This window comes from Notolepis coatsorum, assembly GCF_963971535.1.
Source record: "Notolepis coatsorum genome assembly, chromosome: 11".
NCBI classification, from domain to species: domain Eukaryota; kingdom Metazoa; phylum Chordata; class Actinopteri; order Aulopiformes; family Paralepididae; genus Notolepis; species Notolepis coatsorum.
In genome coordinates this window covers 80,435,601-80,455,040 of record NC_140175.1, presented here as the reverse complement: position 1 = coordinate 80,455,040, position 19,440 = coordinate 80,435,601, and the positions used below count along the sequence as shown (strand labels likewise).

General features: G+C 42.9%; 1 protein-coding gene across 3 annotated transcripts in view; it reads left to right on the top strand.

Annotated features, from left to right (window-relative positions):
• Positions 1–19,440, top strand: part of lrsam1 (leucine rich repeat and sterile alpha motif containing 1) — an 85,387-nt gene that overhangs the window by 31,711 nt on the left and 34,236 nt on the right. For all 3 annotated transcript variants that reach the window (XM_084324237.1, XM_084324236.1, XM_084324235.1), the window contains 3 exons: positions 9,426–9,470; positions 18,160–18,230; positions 18,467–18,566. In XM_084324237.1, the coding sequence (XP_084180363.1) occupies positions 9,426–9,470; positions 18,160–18,230; positions 18,467–18,566 (216 nt within the window). The remainder of the gene's footprint in view (positions 1–9,425; positions 9,471–18,159; positions 18,231–18,466; positions 18,567–19,440) is intronic.

The window sequence follows — 19,440 nt, the reverse complement described above, 5'->3', positions numbered from 1 at the left end:
GCATGAAATGCCAACAGACCATCGAGCATCTCATTTGGTAGTGTGCTTTGATGGACTTTGATGTTTGGTTTCTTAGCTGTTCCTGCTTTCATCCAAACTTCTGGGCTTAGTTGGTTTGCAAATACAAGTAGTAGCAGCAACACATCTGTGTCTCAGCACTGAATGATGAGCCTCTGAAACCCTTTCGTTGTTGCATCAGCTGCATGTAGTAGTATGTGTGTATCCGCTTCTTCATGTGTAGCTTGTAGGGGAGATACATCAATCCCAGCTGCTGACGTGACTTTTTCAGGATCCTCAAACCCTCCACTGATGGGTAAGGTTGGCTTTGTTTTCATCCATTTCAATTAAGCTATTCCAGTTAGCAGGTAGCTTTACATCTCTACTCACAATTGTGCGAACCTTTCGCTGAGTAATGCTGTGTTTTGTTCTTGTTCCACTCTTGATAGAGTTTTTTTGGTACAGATCAAACACTATATCCATTCTGGTGATGTTCCCATGTAGATTAGATGCCACTCTCTGTGTGAACACATCTGCATATTCCCTGAAGGTTGATGCATTTTGAGGTTTTTCCATGGCTCTTACTAAGGCCATTCCATCAATGATGGTGCATGTTCTCATAACAGATGGACTGAGCTCTGTTTCCTTTGCACCAGCTTGTAGTATGGTGGCTAAGTCAGCTTTGTTTGTAGGCCTGAGCACTGAATCTGTTGTGGCAAGTGACAGGGGGACTGCACACAGTTCTTTTTGGAGAAGCTCAGCCATGTTGACCTCTCTGCCACTCTCCATGCATACAATGATGCAGCGAAAATATCCCTGTCAGGCTTCACACACTTGGATCTGAGTTGTTCAAGCTTGGTATCTGTGCTGTATAGGCTTGAGAATGTTTTCGGTTTTCTCTTGGTGAGACTGCCGTGGAAGTCTGTGTTCGTTGTGCCCAGTCGGTTTTTCACCAACTCAGTGATTGTTTTTTTGCCAGACTCTGCAGCATGTGTAAGGTCATTCAGTATCTCTTCTGAGGCAACATCACCAGTTGTCCGGCACACTAAATCATACATATGCGCTTGTTGGAAGACGTTGTATCTCTGGAACTGATCAACAAGTTGAATGACATCGTGATTATCCCTCTTGATTCTTGATTGAAGGCAGTCTTTGTGTGTCTCCTCATCATCGTGTCAGTCCAAACAGGGATCTGGTATCCTCTGCCAAGGATGCATGTTAGTGATGCACGATATATCGGCCGCCGATATAATATCGGCCGATATGGCCGTTTTTTTACACATCGGTATCGGTCCGATATCAAGATAGGGCCGATATAAAAAAAAAAAAAAAAAAAAAAAAAATCTTCTTTTTACATGTTTTGGCCTTAAATAGTTTCAAAATATCAGTAATTTCTGAAAATAAGTTACAAAAGTAAAAAAAAGTATGCGTTTTGGAAAATAGCTCTTTATTTGATTATCATAAAAAAGTGTTTTCTATACAGAGATATCGACATCGGTAAATATCGGTATCGGCCAGAACGGCAATATTAATATCGGTTATCGGTATCGGCCACAATTTTCACATCGGTGCATCACTAATGCACGTTCATTATAGGTGATGGACCAACGATTTCTTGCTGGATAATTTCTAGTGATGCCTAATAATCCTCCAGCAACCTTTCCTGTTTTATTGATGTGTTCAAGGCGAAGGTCGAAAGGCACCTCGTTGAAGCTGTGTGTGGTCTCCTTGGCTACAAAATCACCATCTAGGAAGCCCTGGTAGACCTTTGGTGCTGTCTGTGCCTGCTGTTCCACGTCTGCTATGAACACAGCACCCCATCTTGTGTAATGGGTGTGATCATACGCAGAAAACCAAGGCATCATGAAGGCTGACATGTACAGGTTCCAATCACCACATCTCAGTGCCCGGGTGAACGCAAGGAGAATAGACACAAGGTCCATGTACTGTCTCCAGAAGGTAAAGGTTGGCTTGTCTTCATTGGCCTTGTCAAACTGTACAAGGAGATCTTGAATCTCCCCAACTTTCAGCACAAGTTCCTCATAGCATGCTGAAGCTGCTTCCATTTCTCCACTTCCTACCACCCATTAGTTTGAAGTGTATAACTCTTCTGCTTCACTGACATTGCTGCTGTTTTTTGCTGTATCAACCCACAGCACCCTATGTGGTAGGCTATGATATTGTTTTACCATTGTGTAGCAGGGTGGATTATCCCTGCTTTATGGGAGTGGTTGTACACGGCCACCTGGTAGCGAGAACGCAGCAGAGCTGGGTCCAGCTGGGTCCCCGACTGTAGGCCAGGGATGTTGAAGTGGAGGTCGAGCAGCAGGAGTGGATGGGGCCTAGGATTCACTGACCTAGGAATGGTACGCTGGTCCTTCTTGCCCTCCAGGGCTATCAGCAGTAGCTCCCCACACACCCACACTTCCCCCAATACTTCCTGGGCTCTCCCACACCCGATGGCAGTAAAGATGGATGATATATTCGCTCCCCAAAGCAGTACCCTTCCTCAATGATGAGTGGAGACCTTTCACAATGACTATAGGCAGGGGGTGGGAAAAGGGTTAAACTATAATGAGCATTACCCGGAAAGAAAAGGGTTAGACAGAATGCACATTAAAGACACACACACAGTGCTCCCATTTACGTCTCCTTTACTGAAGTCTGTTTCACGTTACAAATTACCACACCTATTAAGGCTATTTCCACACTGGGCACCTAGTGCTCTCGCTCTGTACTACAGACTCAAGTTATCCCCACTCTGGGCTAGACACAGTAATAACCTCTTCCCTTTAAGGGTTATCTACTGCTCCGCTTCTCCGTAGGTGGGGGAAGAGGGAAAGGAGTAAAGGAGTTCAATGGGATTTTTTATAAGAAAACACACATTATTACACTCAAACCAGATTGACAGTGGGCCCACGTTATCAAATAAAAGATCCTATCTATAGCCGGCTTTTCCCCAAAATAATAAATGGTCGGGGCGCCCCTAGACACTGCTGCCAGCGTCAGTTCAAAGCACCGTTTATCTTCGCCCTTAGAGAGCCCGCGCCACACAGAGAAAATGTCTACCGATAAAGTTTCAGCACTCGGAGCGCCGCTGTACTTATCCAAATGGCGGGCCTGCTCTCACCACCAACCGTCCGTGTGGTGAGATGGCCGTCGGGAGATCCCGCGACAACAGGCAGTGGGGCTGGGTAGACGCTGGGCAGGTGACTGCTGGGGTAACGGCTCGGAGGGGCTGGAGGAGCGTGCAGTGTAGTGACGTCCGCTGCTGGGCTGAAGGGGTGGGACGACACGTGGGCTAAACTCTGGTGCTAGCCTAACTGAAGCTAAGCTGTGGGTCGTGGTGAACCCCCTGTCATAACGCCTATACACAGCTAACGCAAGGTGGACAATATCTACCACCTGGTCTTCGGCAGTCGCTCGTCTGCTGGTTGATTCACAATGTCTCTTCCGCATTAACCAAACGCTAAACTATCGCGTACTCATTCACACACAAGGCTCATTCATCGACAAGGCTCATTCGTCCACGATGTCTCTTTAATAACCCGCTTTGTAACAGGGTTTATCTCTCGCGTGGTGAATCTCCGGAGCTCCAGCTTCGTGCGTCCTCCTCTCTCTGTGGAAAACGATGAAGAGGAAGCCCCTCCCTCGGCACCGCGCTCTGAGCCCATCCTTCTTCACCTGTGTCTCCCTGCCCAATGTAACCACCAGCTCCCTCTGGCGGCACCTGTATCCTGTCCCACTATGAAGTGTCAATGTTAGGATAGGGACCCGTCAAGAGAGGTAGCAAGTTAAGTGTCAAGGTTAGGGTAGGGAGGATCAAGAGCGGTCAGCCGGTAACACAACGTCCTCGCGGACACAGGGAATGCAAAGAATTAGCGTTAGACACATTGAATCATTGTCAGAAATATTCAGGTGTCTACAATTGGTTGATTTTTTTTAATCAATAGTTAAGATCATACTTTCACAGGAGATATATTAAGGGATAATATTACAAAATTGTTAGAAATTACAGAGCAAATTGTCACTAATTTGACAGCATTGTGAAAATGTTTCCGATTTTACCACTTACAATGATAGAATGATTAAATTACCAAAAAAATCTTTTTCAAAGATGTCAACATAGCTAGGCCATATGTCAAGGGGTTAAACATGAATACTGGATAGGTTGACAGCTTCTACCCAAAAGCGATTACTTAAGTTGCAATATCAGTGTTGGCCCCCTGACTATAAGTATGTTTTTAATCTTTTCTGCTGTAATTCCAAAAACGCTAGTTATAGGCCCAAACGCATTATATAGATTATCGCTTGCCGTTTCCCCCCCATACACGCTACACCAAAAAACTCAAATGTATATGATCGGTATACATTATGCCTCATCATGCGCGGAGGAAAGGGGGGGGGGGGGGGGTCGTTTATAATTCCCCGATCATCAGTAACTGCTTTATGTAGGTTTGCAAACAAGGAAATGCAAAATAACGTTATATTCCTCTTACCGTGGGCCAATGAGACTGGCGGTGAAAGATCCCAATTATATGACGCCGATCGCCTAGGTCCATTTCCGGTTTGTATGGCGCAATAAACGCCGAAATCATATTGATTATTAAGTTTAGAAAGCGATCCATTATGTACATAGTGTCTGTCGGGAGTCCCGTAACGAGATGTGACTGCCGGATGATTTTCATCGATGCACTGATGGCACATCCTGTTTGCGAGTGTAACTCGCCCGACCATCCACCAGGCGGCGGTATTGAGCCGTCGTTGCAGTCACATCTAAGGTCCAGCTGCAGGACCGGGGGTGGGTATATGAATTATGAATGCCATGGCGAAAAAATGAAATATTGATCTCAATAACGCTGGAAAACGTTTCCGGCGCTGGATGTGTTAAGAGAGAGAGTTTCTAAAAGAGTATATACATTTGAGGGGGAAGAAACTGTACATTGGAGGGGGTTGGGTTGGATATTTACAGGGGCCAGTTTCGAATTGCAGCCTCCCGTAGGTGCTCTTTGAGAGCGGTTTTGAAGGTGGGTAGGGATTCACATTATTTTACGGCTGTGGGTAGGGCATTCCACATTGATGTGGCATAATTGCCAAATGTGTTTAGTCCCTTGTTTGAGCCGAATCTGGGTTTAACATGATTTGTGGAGCTCCCTCTGGTGTTGTGGTTGTGGTATTCACTGACCTTTGGGAAGTATTTAGACATGTACATGGGTACCTTAGTGGTGTAGTGTATCTTGTAGACCAGGGGTCAGCAATCTTTACTATCAAAAGAGCCACTTCAAAGTCAAAAAGTCAAAGATTTTATTTGTCATGTATGGACGAATCCACATTGGAATACAGGTACAGAGCAAACGCTGTGTGTCTACAACTAATCCAATACATGAGCAGAGTAGAAACAGTACAGGAAAAATATGTAAAAACACAGACAGTATAAAAGGACAAATGCTAAAATTGATATCAACATCCCCTAAAAGTGCATATCATAGTTAAGTGCATAATGCATAGAGGCACAAATTACAGTAAAAGTGCATATAATCAAAGTGCATGATGCACAGACACAAAAACAGCACTTCCACAAACCTGACTAATAGCACTAATAAACACTCCGAAACAAAATAGGATAAAATACAAATCTAGCCTTTGGAGTCATTCAGGCTGCGCACAGCACTGGGGAAGAAGCTCTTAGTAAACCGAGAGGTAGAGCATGTGATAGAGTGGTAACGTCTGCCCGAGGGGAGGGGGACAAAGAGGCCTGCGGCTGGGTGACCAGAGGGGTCGTTGATAATGCCAGAGGCACGGGAAAGCAGCCTGGCACCATAGATCTCTTCTAGAGCTGGCAGGCTAAACCCGATTGTCTTGCATGCGAGACGCACAATTCTGTTCAGAGAAGTCTGTTCAGAGATTTCTTCTCCTGGTCTGTGATGTTACCAAACCATATAGTACAGGAGGAAGTAAGAACGCTCTCGATCACACAGCGATAGAAGTTGTGTAGAATCACCCTGTTATTTGTGAACTCTTTCAGTTTCCTGAGAAAGAAAAGACGTTGCTGGGACTTTTTAACAATGGTTCTGGTATTAGAGTGCCAGCTCAGGTCATTTGAAATAGTGACCCCAAGAAATTTAAAACTGCTCACCATCTCCACCTGAGCCATTTATGGTAATGGGGAGATGGGATACCTTGCTACGTCTAAAATCGATGACTAGCTCCTTCATTTTGGAAGCATTCAGGGTGAGGTTATTGGTCTCACTCCACCTAACTAGGTTCTGCACCTCTGATCTGTAAAATGACTCGTCATTTGAGTTTATATGCCCAATGACCGTGGTATCATCAGCATACTTTACTATCAGATTTTTATCATAGGAAGCAGTACAGTCATGAGTGCAGAGAGAGAACAGTAAAGGGCTGAGAATGCAGCCTTGTGGAGAACCAGTACTTAAAACAAGTTCATCAGACATATTGTTTCCAATCCTGACTCTTTGAGGTCTCAAAATTAAAAAGCTAAGAATCCATTCACAGATAGCGTCGCATAGACCCAGACACTGAAGTTTGTGGATCAGATTAGATGGAATAAGCGTATTAAAAGCAGAGCTATAATCGATAAAAAGCATTCTAACATAGGAGTTTTTCTTATCTAAGTGTTCATACACAGGATTAAGAGCTAAGGAAATAGCATCATCTACTGATCTATTTTTCTTGTAGGCGAACTGCCAGGGATCAAGACGGGTAGGAATCTGACCTTTTATATAATTCAGCACTAGCCGCTCTAAACATTTCATTAAAACTGAGGTTAGAGCAATAGGTCTGTAATCTATGGGTACTATGACTATGCGTGCACCTCATGGTACCAAAGCACCTCAAAGGCGCTTAAAACAAAATTACAAACATCACAAAACAAACTGGTCAGACTACTACTTGACCTGAACCCCAGAACCCACCTCACCCCTGCCCACTTTGCCAACCTAGGATGGCTTAGAGTAGACGACAGAGTACAGCAACTTGCAATGGGCCTGGTCTACAAGATACACTATACGACCGGGGTGCCCATGTACATGTCAAAATACTTCCCAAAGGTCAGTGAATACCACAACCACTACACCAGAGGAAGCTCAACAAATCATGTTAAACCCAGATTCGGCTCAAACAAGGGACTAAACACGTTTCGCAATTATGCCACAACAATGTGGAACGCCCTACCCAAAGCTGTAAAGGAATGTGAATCCCTGCCCACATTCAAAACCGCTCTTAAAGAGCACCTACGGGAGGCTGCAATTAGAAACTGGCCACGTAAATGCCCAAAACCCCCACCACCTCCTAATAGACAGTCTCCTCCCCACCGCATGTATATATTCCCTCCCCGCCGTATGTATATTTCACTCCCACCCACCCACCCCCTCCTAATGTACAGTCCCCCCTCCCCATCATATGTATATACTCTGTCAGGATCTAGGGGTAACAGTACTGTATATTTTAATACCGCTTATGTCACAATGTATCAGTACTAAATACCTATATGTCCCTATGCCATAAATGTCATGTATGTTGTGTATGTCATAAATGTCTATATGAATTGAAAATGGGGGACCCTGATGGAAACAAGACAAACGTCTTTCTCAGGTCTGCATCCCCTTAACAATTGTATGTATTGAGCCGTACTGTATTGTACCCATTCTGCAATCTGTTAAATAAAGTTTTCATTCATTCATTCATTCATCATTAAGACAAGTCACAGGTGATTTCTTGGGAACCGGAATGATAGTATATTCCTTGAAGCTCCTTGGAACAAGGCGGCGCTCCAGTGACATATTAAAAAGGTCTGTGAGCACAGGGGCAAGCTGCTCAGAGCAGAGTCTGACGGCCCTGGGAGGAATGCCGTCCGGGCCAGTGGCTTTCCTAGCCTTAGTACTGGACAGGACCTTGCGCACCTCATGTTCTGTGACAGTCAGCCCAGACAAGTCACTGGAGTTGGAAGGAATAAAAACAGGACGCTCTGTGTTACTTTCATCAAATCTGGAGTAAAAGTTATTCAGTCTACCGGGGAGCGAATGATCACCTTCAGTGGAGGCGAGGCCCCTGGGCTTGTAGGAAGTGATAGTGTTCAGTCCCTGCCACATCCGACGGGGGTCACTGCCAGTAAAATGTCCTTCAATACGTTCTCCATAGGAGCGCTTGGCGGCTCTTATTGACCGCTCCAGCGAGTATCTAGCCAGTTTATTGGTCAAGGTCCTTACATTTAAAAACAGACCAGTCTGTGGCGTCGAGACACCCTTGTAATAGTGTTTCAGCATCTTTAGTCCAACATTGAGTGGAGCGTACCGTCTGTTTGATTTGTCTATTTTTCTGACAATTCACTTTTCCCCCCTCCCACAAAATAAAATGCTCAGGGAGCCGCACAACCTATTTACCCTTAAAATGAAGATAACAGTGTATAACGTTTTATATATCCCCAAGCATACCCCACATTTAGCATAAAATGCCAGACAATTGCATACCCAAAGTAATTTGCGATTTATTATACTTTATACTTATAGCACACAGTTTGTTGCATTAATGGAATTATAAAGCAACAAAAAGAAAAGTTTTGACTTTTTATTGCTGTTTTTACCTGTTATAACAAAGGAGAACCTCAAACTATTATGAAGAGGAGAGAAAAGACTGGCTGTGTAGACCTATTTTGAAATAAAACACAGAAGAGGTGACAAAACACTGGTGTCTGTAGACCGACTTTGAAATAAAACCCTGAACTATTCAGGTATATTTGAGTCCTTCCCTTATTTGTGGAACATTTATAAAATAAAAAGTCCACTTTGAAAAAAGACTACCATGTGTAGACCTACTTTGAAATAAAACACAGAAAAGGAGAAAAAACACTGGCATCTGTAGACCTACTTTGAAATAAAACCCTGAACTATGCAGCTCTATTTGAGTCCTTCCCTTATTTGTGGAAAATCTATAAAATAAAAAGAAAATGTTTCGTTGATCGCAAATTTCGCACCACATATCAGGCATACAGGTAAGCCTGCATCGTTAGTCGTGAAAGCAAATTAATCTGTCCATGCTGAATTAAACCCTCTATTTTCCTCAGATTTTCCTTTTTTTGGATTTATCCATGGTTAGCTTACTAAGATTAAGATTAGCCACTTGCAGACGGCAGGGAGAGGCGCGGGGTGTGACCTACTGTATATTTTAGTCGATGAAATATTTTTGTTGACTAAATATTTTAGTTGATGATCTATCGGCATCAGCTACAAAAATCAGTTGGACTTGATTAGAGATAAATATACAGTGCAAAGTTTGTGCATCCCTTGACCTTATTATACAGACTTTGTGCTGCTACAAACAAATTTAAACAAAATTAAAAAAAATTCCAGTTCCACGTTTTCTATAATTCCCAGCTGACTGCTGTTTATCTGCTCTGTTCCACCCAGACAGAAGAAGAGTGCTGAGTTTCTCCAGGCCATGGAGGAGGATCGGTGAGTGGACCACCTTTTATCATCCATCCATCATTAGAGCCCACAGTCTCAGACCACCTTTTATCATCCATCCCTCATTAGAGCCCACAGTCTCAGACCACCTTTTATCATCCATCCATCATTAGAGCCCACAGTCTCAGACCACCTTTTATCATCCATCCCTCATTAGAGCCCACAGTCTCAGACCACCTTTTATCATCCATCCATCATTAGAGCCCACAGTCTCAGACCACCTTTTATCATCCATCCCTCATTAGAGCCCACAGTCTCAGACCACCTTTTATCATCCATCCATCATTAGAGCCCACAGTCTCAGACCACCTTTTATCATCCATCCCTCATTAGAGCCCACAGTCTCAGACCACCTTTTATCATCCATCCATCATTAGAGCCCACAGTCTCAGACCACCTTTTATCATCCATCCCTCGTCAAGAGTCCACAGTCTCAGAGAGAGAGAGAGAGAGAGAGAGAGAGAGAGAGAGAGAGAGAGAGAGAGAGAGAGAGAGAGAGAGAGAGAGAGAGAGAGAGAGAGAGAGAGAGAGAGAGAGAGAGAGAGAGAGAGAGAGAGAGAGAGAGAGAGAGAGAGAGAGAGAGAGAGAGAGAGAGAGAGAGAGGGCTGTATTTCCCTGAAATCTGAGTTACATGTTTGATGTCACAAATGGGTCCAACCTATTGTGACATTTTCAGTATTTTATTGAACAATTTGGTGGGGAAACCATATTCCTATAAATTGTTAATCAATATAGTTCACTATAGTTATACACAAGTTTTTTTGTTAAGAAACTAGAACATCAGAGCGGTTAGGTGGCCGAGCGGAGATTGCGTTCGTCACCAACCCCGGAGCTGTGAGCTGGATTCGCCTGTTCGAATCCAGCTCACAGCTCCGGGGTTGTCACCAGCTTGGCTGGCCGTTCACACTAATACAATTGGCTGTATTAGAGGGTGGGAGAAGCTGGCGGGGTGGGTCCGGGTCGTTGTAAACAGCGACTCCTACAGTTCGGTCGGGGCGCCTGCTAAGCGCGGATAGGACTTGAGTGGGATAGTGTGATCCTCCCACACGCTACGCCCTCTCAGGGAGGATCCGCGCTGCCAGGTGAAAAGAAGCGGTGATTGGCTGGACGTGTGTCGGAGGAAGCACGTGGTAGCCTCCACTCTCCCAGACCGACTGTGGGGGGTAAGTGCGCAGCGACCAGGAAGGGACTGGGAATTGGCATACGACTAACATTGGGATGGGAGAAAAATCTGAGGAAAATGGAGGGGGAAAAAGATAAAAAAAAAAAAAAAAAAAAAAGAAACTAGAACATCTGGTTCGTGTTGACGGTGACCCTTATGGGGGAAATATTCAACAGGTAGCGTGAAAGAAATTAGCGACTGATCAAAATGAGATTAGATTTAAATGTATTGTCATTATACAGCACAAGTACAATACAACAAAAAATAAGTTTGGCATCCAACCAGAGTGCAAATGTAACAGTAAAGTGCAATAGTAACATATGAAACTGGTTAACCCATTGAAACCGGGAAACACAAATTTTGTGTGTATGCAGGCTATATAATGCATTATTAGCAGGCGTTTTAGGTCTAAATGGGAGGCTTCATTTGGGATAAATAGTTGGTGACTGCGTTCACGTCGATTCTACAGACATCCTCAGAATGATAAATTATAATAATAATAAATACGACAATATTTGTATTATAAAAAAATACGTTTTACATTTATAGTCATGACTCAACGAACCATGTCAGAAAATAAATAAATAAGAACTAAATCCAATCGCATAGACTGTATTCATATTCCATATACCGTCTTGTTCTCTATGATATTATTTATTGTTGGTTTTATTTATTTATTACATTGCTTACTTAGTGTGCACATCTAAGAGCCAGTGGAGAAACGGCTTGGTGATGATGCATAAGGCAGATGCACTCAGCGCACACACTTGAGAGCCAAGCTCGCAGTATTGACACTACTAAATAAGACGCTAAGATGTCATGCTCTTCTACAGCAGTGGTTCTCAACTGGTCTAGCCTCGCGACCCACATTTTTGAACCACTATGATTTATTTCAAACACTTTTTTTTGCAGTAATACACAATCTTTCATGCACTGTTAAAAACACGGAAAAAACACAAAAAAGTGCAACAAAAGTGCAACTAGGGCTAAAAACCCAATGAAATAAAATAATAAATAATATATGCTTCTTAGCAGATTTCTTAGCTTAACATAACAGACCTAAGTTTGGGGGAACTAATGGGATAACTGGGGTTGCAACAAAAGTGCAACTAGGGCTAAAAACCCAATGAAATGAAATAATAATAATAAATAATTATGCTTCTTAGCAGACTTATTAGCTTAACATAACAGACCTACAGTAAGTTTGGGGGAACTAATGGGATAACTGGGGTTGCAACAAAAGTGCAACTAGGGCTAAAAACACAATGAAATAAAATAATAATAATAATAATAATAATAATAATAATAATAATAATAATAATAATAATAATAATAATAATAATAATAATAATAATAATAATAATAATAATAATAATAATAAATAATAATATATCCTTCTTAGCAGACTTCTTAGCTTAACATCCCAGGGCCCTGTTCCTCATACCTGGCTAACTGATTTAGCCGGATAATTTTCAGGATAACTTGACTTAAACTAGACCTTTCGGTTCCCCGACGTGCGATTTTCTAAATCACTGGCAACAGATCAAAAAGTTTGAACCTGGTCGAGGGCAGGGTTTAGTTCAGTTAGCTGGATAACCTGCATGGCCACGCCCTCGCAAAGAATGCCAGCTCCCTTCCTGAAATAATTCTCACAGTCTAGATCCCATTATACCATTCTGAATTATGTTTTTGTGCTTCGTTTTTCTAGAGGGGGCTTTTGAAATGTAAAATAATATACCTAAAATGCTGATAATAAATGTACCTTGTCCTAAATAATGCACGTCATATATACAGCGCTCGCGAGGTGCGATATACACACTATGTGGTTATTTTAATAACGTCGGAGCATTGCAAATATGAATCCCGCAAGGATGTTTTAATGAATGAAACGGCCGTTTGGCTCTGATTATTCTCGGCTGTGGATGTATTTGCGCCCGGATTGTGTTTCATTCAAGCATAAATTGAAGCGTCTTCATGCATGGATTGTGGATATGAATTACGACGGATCGGAATATGTGGATTGTTGAATTGTCATTCACACGTTATTGTGATATTGTAACTGGGATTAAAATGTTTGAGGAGATGCGCTGTTTGATTTGATGATGTGGACGTGACTTGAGAAAATTAATGAGCAATTGCAAGCCTTTGACGTTTTGATGAATTTGAGAAAATGCACTGTTAGTGTTATCTGATGATGAACAAGAAGGTGATTAACATGACTGGTGTCACTGGTATAAACCAAAGGTTAATCAATTCAATGCATGTATGGATGATGTCCAAAACAGATTAAAACCTGATTAATAGTGAAACTGTATAGCCTTCCTCCAAGCCTCTCTGACACGTTATTTCGGGGGTCGCACCTTGAAAACTTTGGGAACGATGTATTTATATAGTACATGATACCTAAGCACATACAGTACAGATATCCTCATAAGTATCTATTAAATCGTATCAATTAGATACTCTTTGGGCTTGTTTTTGTCTACTTATTCTGAAATAGTTTAACTAATTATTTTCGCTAGCAAGATCTCATTCGATTATTCATTCCATTAAGCCTACTGCCAGCAGGCACATTTAAAGAAATATAATCTGATTGATTGGGGTAATGAGGGACTTAAAATTAGCCTATAGATTATGCATTTAACTTGTCGGCGAGGCTATTGAGCCGTACTGTATTGTACCCATTCTGCAATCTGTTAATAAAGTTTTCAATCAATCAATCAATCAATCAATGCTGTTAGAAAATCAGGATTTCTGCGATCGACACCTGCTGTCTTTTCAGGTGAGGCGGCCGCGCGCAATTATCCTGAGTATCAAGTCTGGTTCGAATTAACGAGACTGAATCAGCGTTCGAGGAACAGGGAAAGCCCGGATTCAAAAATCGGGTTAATTGAATCTGGATAATGGGACTTTTGATCGACTTAGTTGAACCAGGTACGGGGAATAGGGCCCAGGGAACTAATGGGATAACTGGGGATGTTGTTTGCTCCTGACAAGAGTCTCAATGTCTGGGGTGATGGTAGACAAAGCAACTCTGAGGTCATGCTCAATGTCCAATCTGTTCCTCTGCTTTGTCTTCAGCTGGACCAGAGCTGAGAAGCCACTTTCACAAAGATAGGTAGTGCAAAAAAAAGATTATAAAAAAGAATACATTTTTTTTTCTTTTTAAACTTTTGGGCGCGATTGGGTTTAGTTCTTATTTATACATTTTCAGACGTTGAGTCATGACTATAAATGTAAAACGTAATTTTTTATGATACAAATATTGTTGTATTTATTATAATTTCGAGGATGTCTGTAGAATTTAATACGCGCTGTTGCCACTCAGTTAACATCCCACCTTGAATCCAATAACCTCTACGAACCCTTCCAATCCGGCTTTCGCACAAAACACAGCACAGAAACCGCTCTGTTAAAGGTCACCAATGACATTCTGCTATCCGCTGACTCTGGTTCCCTCTCCATCCTCATCCTCCTTGACCTCAGTGCCACCTTCGACACCATTACCCACTCCATCCACCTCATATCGCCTCCAGTCCACCATTGGGATCACTGGCACTGCCCTCTCCTGGCTCAAATCATATCTCTCTGACATACACCAATTCATCTACATCAACAACTATCCCCCAGGGTTCAGTACATGGTCCCCTACTGTTTATCCTCTGCATTTTCCCACTTGGACAGATCCTCCGCAAACATGGCCTCCGATTCCACTTCTACGCTGATGACACACAGCTCTACCTTTCCACCAAGACCATCACTGCCGCCACCCACTCCACCCTCATCACCTGCCTTTCTGACGTAAAAATCTGGATGCAAAAAAACTTTCTGAAACTCAACTGTGACAAATCTGAACTAATCATCATTGGCCCAAATTCCCTGACCCGCCCCACCCAGGATTTTTCAGTCAACATCGACGGTTCCATTGTCACCCCCTCCACTCATGTCTGCAACCTAGGTATCATTCTCGACCCCACCCTTTCCTTCCTCCTGCATGTCAACCAGATCACTAAAACCACCTTCTTCCACCTCAGGAACATTCCCTCACTATCCTTATCTGCTGCCGAAACACTGACCCACGCACTTATCACTTCCCGACTGGACTACTGCAACAGCATTCTGTATGCCACATCCACCAAAATCCTCAATAAACGATACGTCCAAAACTCTGCTGCTCGCATGCTCACCTCCATCCGCCACTCCGACCACATCACCCCCATCCTCCACAATCTCCACTGGCTCCCCATCTTGTACAGGATTAAGTTCAAAATTCTAGTCATCACCTTCAAAGCCCTCAACCTGGCCCCCTCCTACCTCTCTGACCTCCTTCTCCACCACACGCCTACCCGCTGCCTCAGGTCCGAAGATGCTAACCTCCTCCAACCAATCAGGACTAAGCTCCGGACCTGGGGCGACAGGGCCTTCGCTGCAGCTGCGCCCACCCTCTGGAAAGCCCTTCCCAACCATATCCGTCATGCAGACAGACACCCTCTCATTTAAAAAGAATAGAATATAATCTTTGTCATTGTTGGTACAACGAAATTGAGTTTAGCGCATCACCACTGGCATACAAACATACTGAATATAGCATACAAAATAATAATATCATATCAATCAATGTCCCAAGTGCAATAGTGCTAGTGCAAATAAATAGTACAGTGACAGTCCAGTTGAGTTAATGGGTGGGGGCGGTGTTGGCTTGCAATGGATGGAATAGTGTATAGTGTATAGTGCAGCAATGCAAGTCCGGTTCACAGTTATTGTTGTAATGTAGAAGTGGGAGTTATGTCACCGGGCGTTGGGGATGGGGGGTGCGAGGGGGGTGCGGGCGGCAAGTTTATTGTTGAGCAGCCTAACAGCCCGTGGATAGAGGCTGTTGGTCAGTCTGCTAGCCCTCAAAACTCACCTTTTTACCCTTGCTTTCAACACTTTTTTTTAATCCACTTTTTTCTCCTTATTTTTTCTATTTTTCTCCCATCCCAATTTCGTATCAGCAATTCTCCCCTCCCCTGTCTTGAACGTTGCTAGACTATGCCTCCCACTGGTCGGCTGTAGTGAGGATAGAAGCCTTGCATCAGTGGCGGCCGCCACTGGGGGGCGCTAGGGCGCCGCCCCCCCTCAGGCCCTGCCCTGGTTATATGAGAGAACAAGAAAAATAATTTTTTAGTTTTTAGTTTTATAGCCCTATAAATAATATAAACATGTTTAAAATGAATAATATTTACTCATTTTAAGTATGTTTGTGTTTCCAATGCACAATATAACGTTACTATATAAAAGAAAAAATACTCGTTTTCCTGAACAGGAAGTGACTCGCTTTTTTATTTTTTAATTTTTTTGTATTTCTCGGCCCGGGGCTAGACGCGATAGCGCTCTGAGTGCGCGTCACAGTTTGATCGCTGTATCCGTCACAGCCAATCAGTGCGTAACGCGTTGTGCGTTGAAATATGACTATTATGTTGGAATCCGGGCGCGATTTGAAGCGGTCTAGGCAGCAGCAGCGTCAAGAATTTCCGTAGCCGCATTTCGCGGAGACGCTCTCTGATTGGCCGACGCGATGCCAGTACTTTTTTCCGTAGCCGCATTTTGCGGAGACGCTCTCTGATTGGCCGATGCCAGTTTCTGTTGTGTAAACTTGTGTTGTTGTGAACTTGTGATCATAGGTTGTGTAAAGGCCATATGAGTGTTTTGGTTATTATTATTATTATTATTGATTGGATTTAGATAAAGTCATTGAACTGTCGTATTTGTCATAATAGGGCATTCTGGAACCTAGAACCTTCTAGAGCGTTGTGGTGATGTCATAATAGCCTTTCTAGAACATAGAACATTCTAGAACCACAGTATGACATCATGATAGAACGTTCTGGAACATTCGTGATGTCACTGTATGATGTCATAACCGAATCTTCTAGAACATTTGGGTCTCTATATATAGTCACGATTCTTTCTGTGTCAGGGGCATCTTCGACCAGACTGGACGGGATCAAAAGGATTGTGAGCACACCAATACATCCAGATATAGTCGTATTTATTATTATAATAATTTAATTCCGAGGATGTCTATAGAATCGAAGTGAACACAATCCCCAAGGATTTCACCCAAATGAAGCCGTTAAAAACACGGGCATACACCAGTCTGTCCGATTTACAACTTCCTTTTCGAGTTTATAAATCATGTTCGTAGCTACGAACAAATTTACGAAAAGAAGCCATTTGAGAATGCCAAAAAAGTTTGTAAATCGAGTTACGGAGAAATTTGTTGGTAACTTTCTCCATTCGCGAATGAGGTCCAATGTTTTTGGTGGGTGTAGCAACACATAGCATTTTAAATTGATTATGTCATTCCCTGCTGGGCTACCCCACACTCAAGAGTAAGAAACCTTTACAAACTGAGCAGTACATTAGGTAAGCAGTGATCCAGGCTCCAGAAAGCACAGTTAATTGATTAATCAAAGCTAATTTATTGCTTGTGTACCCATTGTGACATCATCAAGGCATAATACTGCTTGTTTAGGCTTGTTCAATTGAAGACTTAAAACCCTGGCAAGGAGTTCATATGTCATATGTCATCTTCCCTCAGCACCTAAATAACATTTCAATCCATGCAAAGGCAAAACCCATTTTCTATACCATGTCTCCTTTAAATAAGGTCAGTATGAATAGTACTCATTTTTATTATTGTAAATGTGATAAACTGCATTAACAGTATACAGTATAACTGCATTACATTATATATATATATTCACTGTTTACAACTGCCTTACACTGTAATCATAAAAACCTACCTCAAACTAGTCTACCCATATAATGGCTTACTACCATAGTGTGTTTATACCTGTATCACTATACATAATACTGTAACACACTCTACATACATCAGATTAGCAATTATTACTCAGTAGTACTCATCTATATATATTCCAGCTTAATTACTTGCACATTATTGTTATTGCATTGCACTTTACTGTTACATTTGCACTCTGGTTAGATGCCAACTTATTTCTGTTGAATGAATCTAACCGAATACCGTAATTCCTCTAATAGTAACCGGGTCTCAAATACAAGCCGGGTCTCTATTAATGGCCGGGTGCGCTCTTGAGCTAAGCAATTATAAGCCGGCCTCCTAATACAAGCCGGGTTACTAATATACTGAGCTGCATACTGAGCTAGTTACTTGATTTCACTTTGAAAACGTTGAAATGACCAGTGACCACCTGTAATTGCACTGTTTACTATTTCATACAGTACTTGGTTTCAATAAATGAACCCAGTACATTTTACTGGGTTCAAACTGACACAAAATGTTGATTTATTCATTATGATCCGTTTGAAAATTTGAAATATAGGCCTCCCTCTTATACAGGCCTCCTCCTAATACAAGCCTGGTACCCGCTACAGTTGAAACAAATACAAGCCCGGGGTTACTATTAGAGGAATTACGGTATATAGTACTTACTGTTAGCATTGTGTCCATAGTGAACAGTGGATATTAAGTCTACTGTCCCTTTGCAGGATTCGTACAGAGCACCTGACGGCCATCACACAGGAGGAATCCGACTCGCTCAGGAAGAGAGAGATTGCAGGTGAGTTTTATCGGTATGACAGTAGGTCCTGCAACTAATTTCTTACAGTCATGAGTCATGACTGGCAGTCGACCGATATGTGTTTTTCAATGGCTGGTAGCCGAGACAAAGACCTTTTTTTTTGCATCTGACAAAATATAACGACTCTCTCTCTCTCTCTCTCTCTCTCTCCCTCTCTCTCTCTCTCTCTCTCTCTCTCTCTCTCTCTCCCTCTCTCCCCCCCCCCCCCTCCTCAGTGGCCATGCGGAAGATGTTGTCAGAGAGCAGCTCCATGCGCCTCCTGCAGGAGGCCAGCGACTTCCGCAGGCAGAGCCTTGTCTCAGAGGCCTCCAGGAGGTCTGACACACACACACACACACACACGCACACACACACGCACACGCACACACACACACACGCACACACGCACACATTACCACATTAGTATGGCAAGGCACTAACACCACCAGGGTTAGGGGTTCAATTCCCTGTGTAGCTCACTGGGTAGAGCAAGGCACTAACACCACCAGGGTTAGGGGTTCCATTCCATGTGTTGCTCAATGGGTAAAGCAAGGCACTAAAACTGCCAGGGTTAGGGGTTATATTCCCCATGCAGCTCAATGGGTAGAGCAAGGCACTAACACTGCCAGGGTTAGGAGTTCAATTCCATGTGTAGCTCACTGGGTAGAGCAAGGCACTAACACCACCAGGGTTAGGGGTTCCATTCCATGTGTTGTGAAGGATCAGATTAAACCGAATATGTATATTTATTTATATATATATATTTAATTGTATTTGTATATCGTTTGATATCCCCTGTATATTCCTTGTACAATATGCATTGAATATCCCTTTAGTCTACTAAACAGCCCATAATAGTTTCATCCTACCATTGGACGAGAACCTGGCGCCAGGTTGCCATACCCCTAGGTCCAAGTTCAATCGTGCCGCCTAACATGTCGTGGCAACCCCCGGTTCCGCGCAGTAATATGTCGGGCAAAATACGAATGGTACTATTTGTTCATAGCGCATATATATATGGCGCAAGTAAAGTAGAACTTTTTTTAGTCCAGTTCTTTACCCTCCAACAGAGTGACAGACGCAAAGCCTCCCCACGACGCACGTGCGGTGTAGTAAGGCCTACTTGGCCCCAGAATAGGCATTGAGATATCGTGTAGATTAATAGTTGAATAGTCATAGTTTGGCACTATACCGTCGAGTTGGACGTATT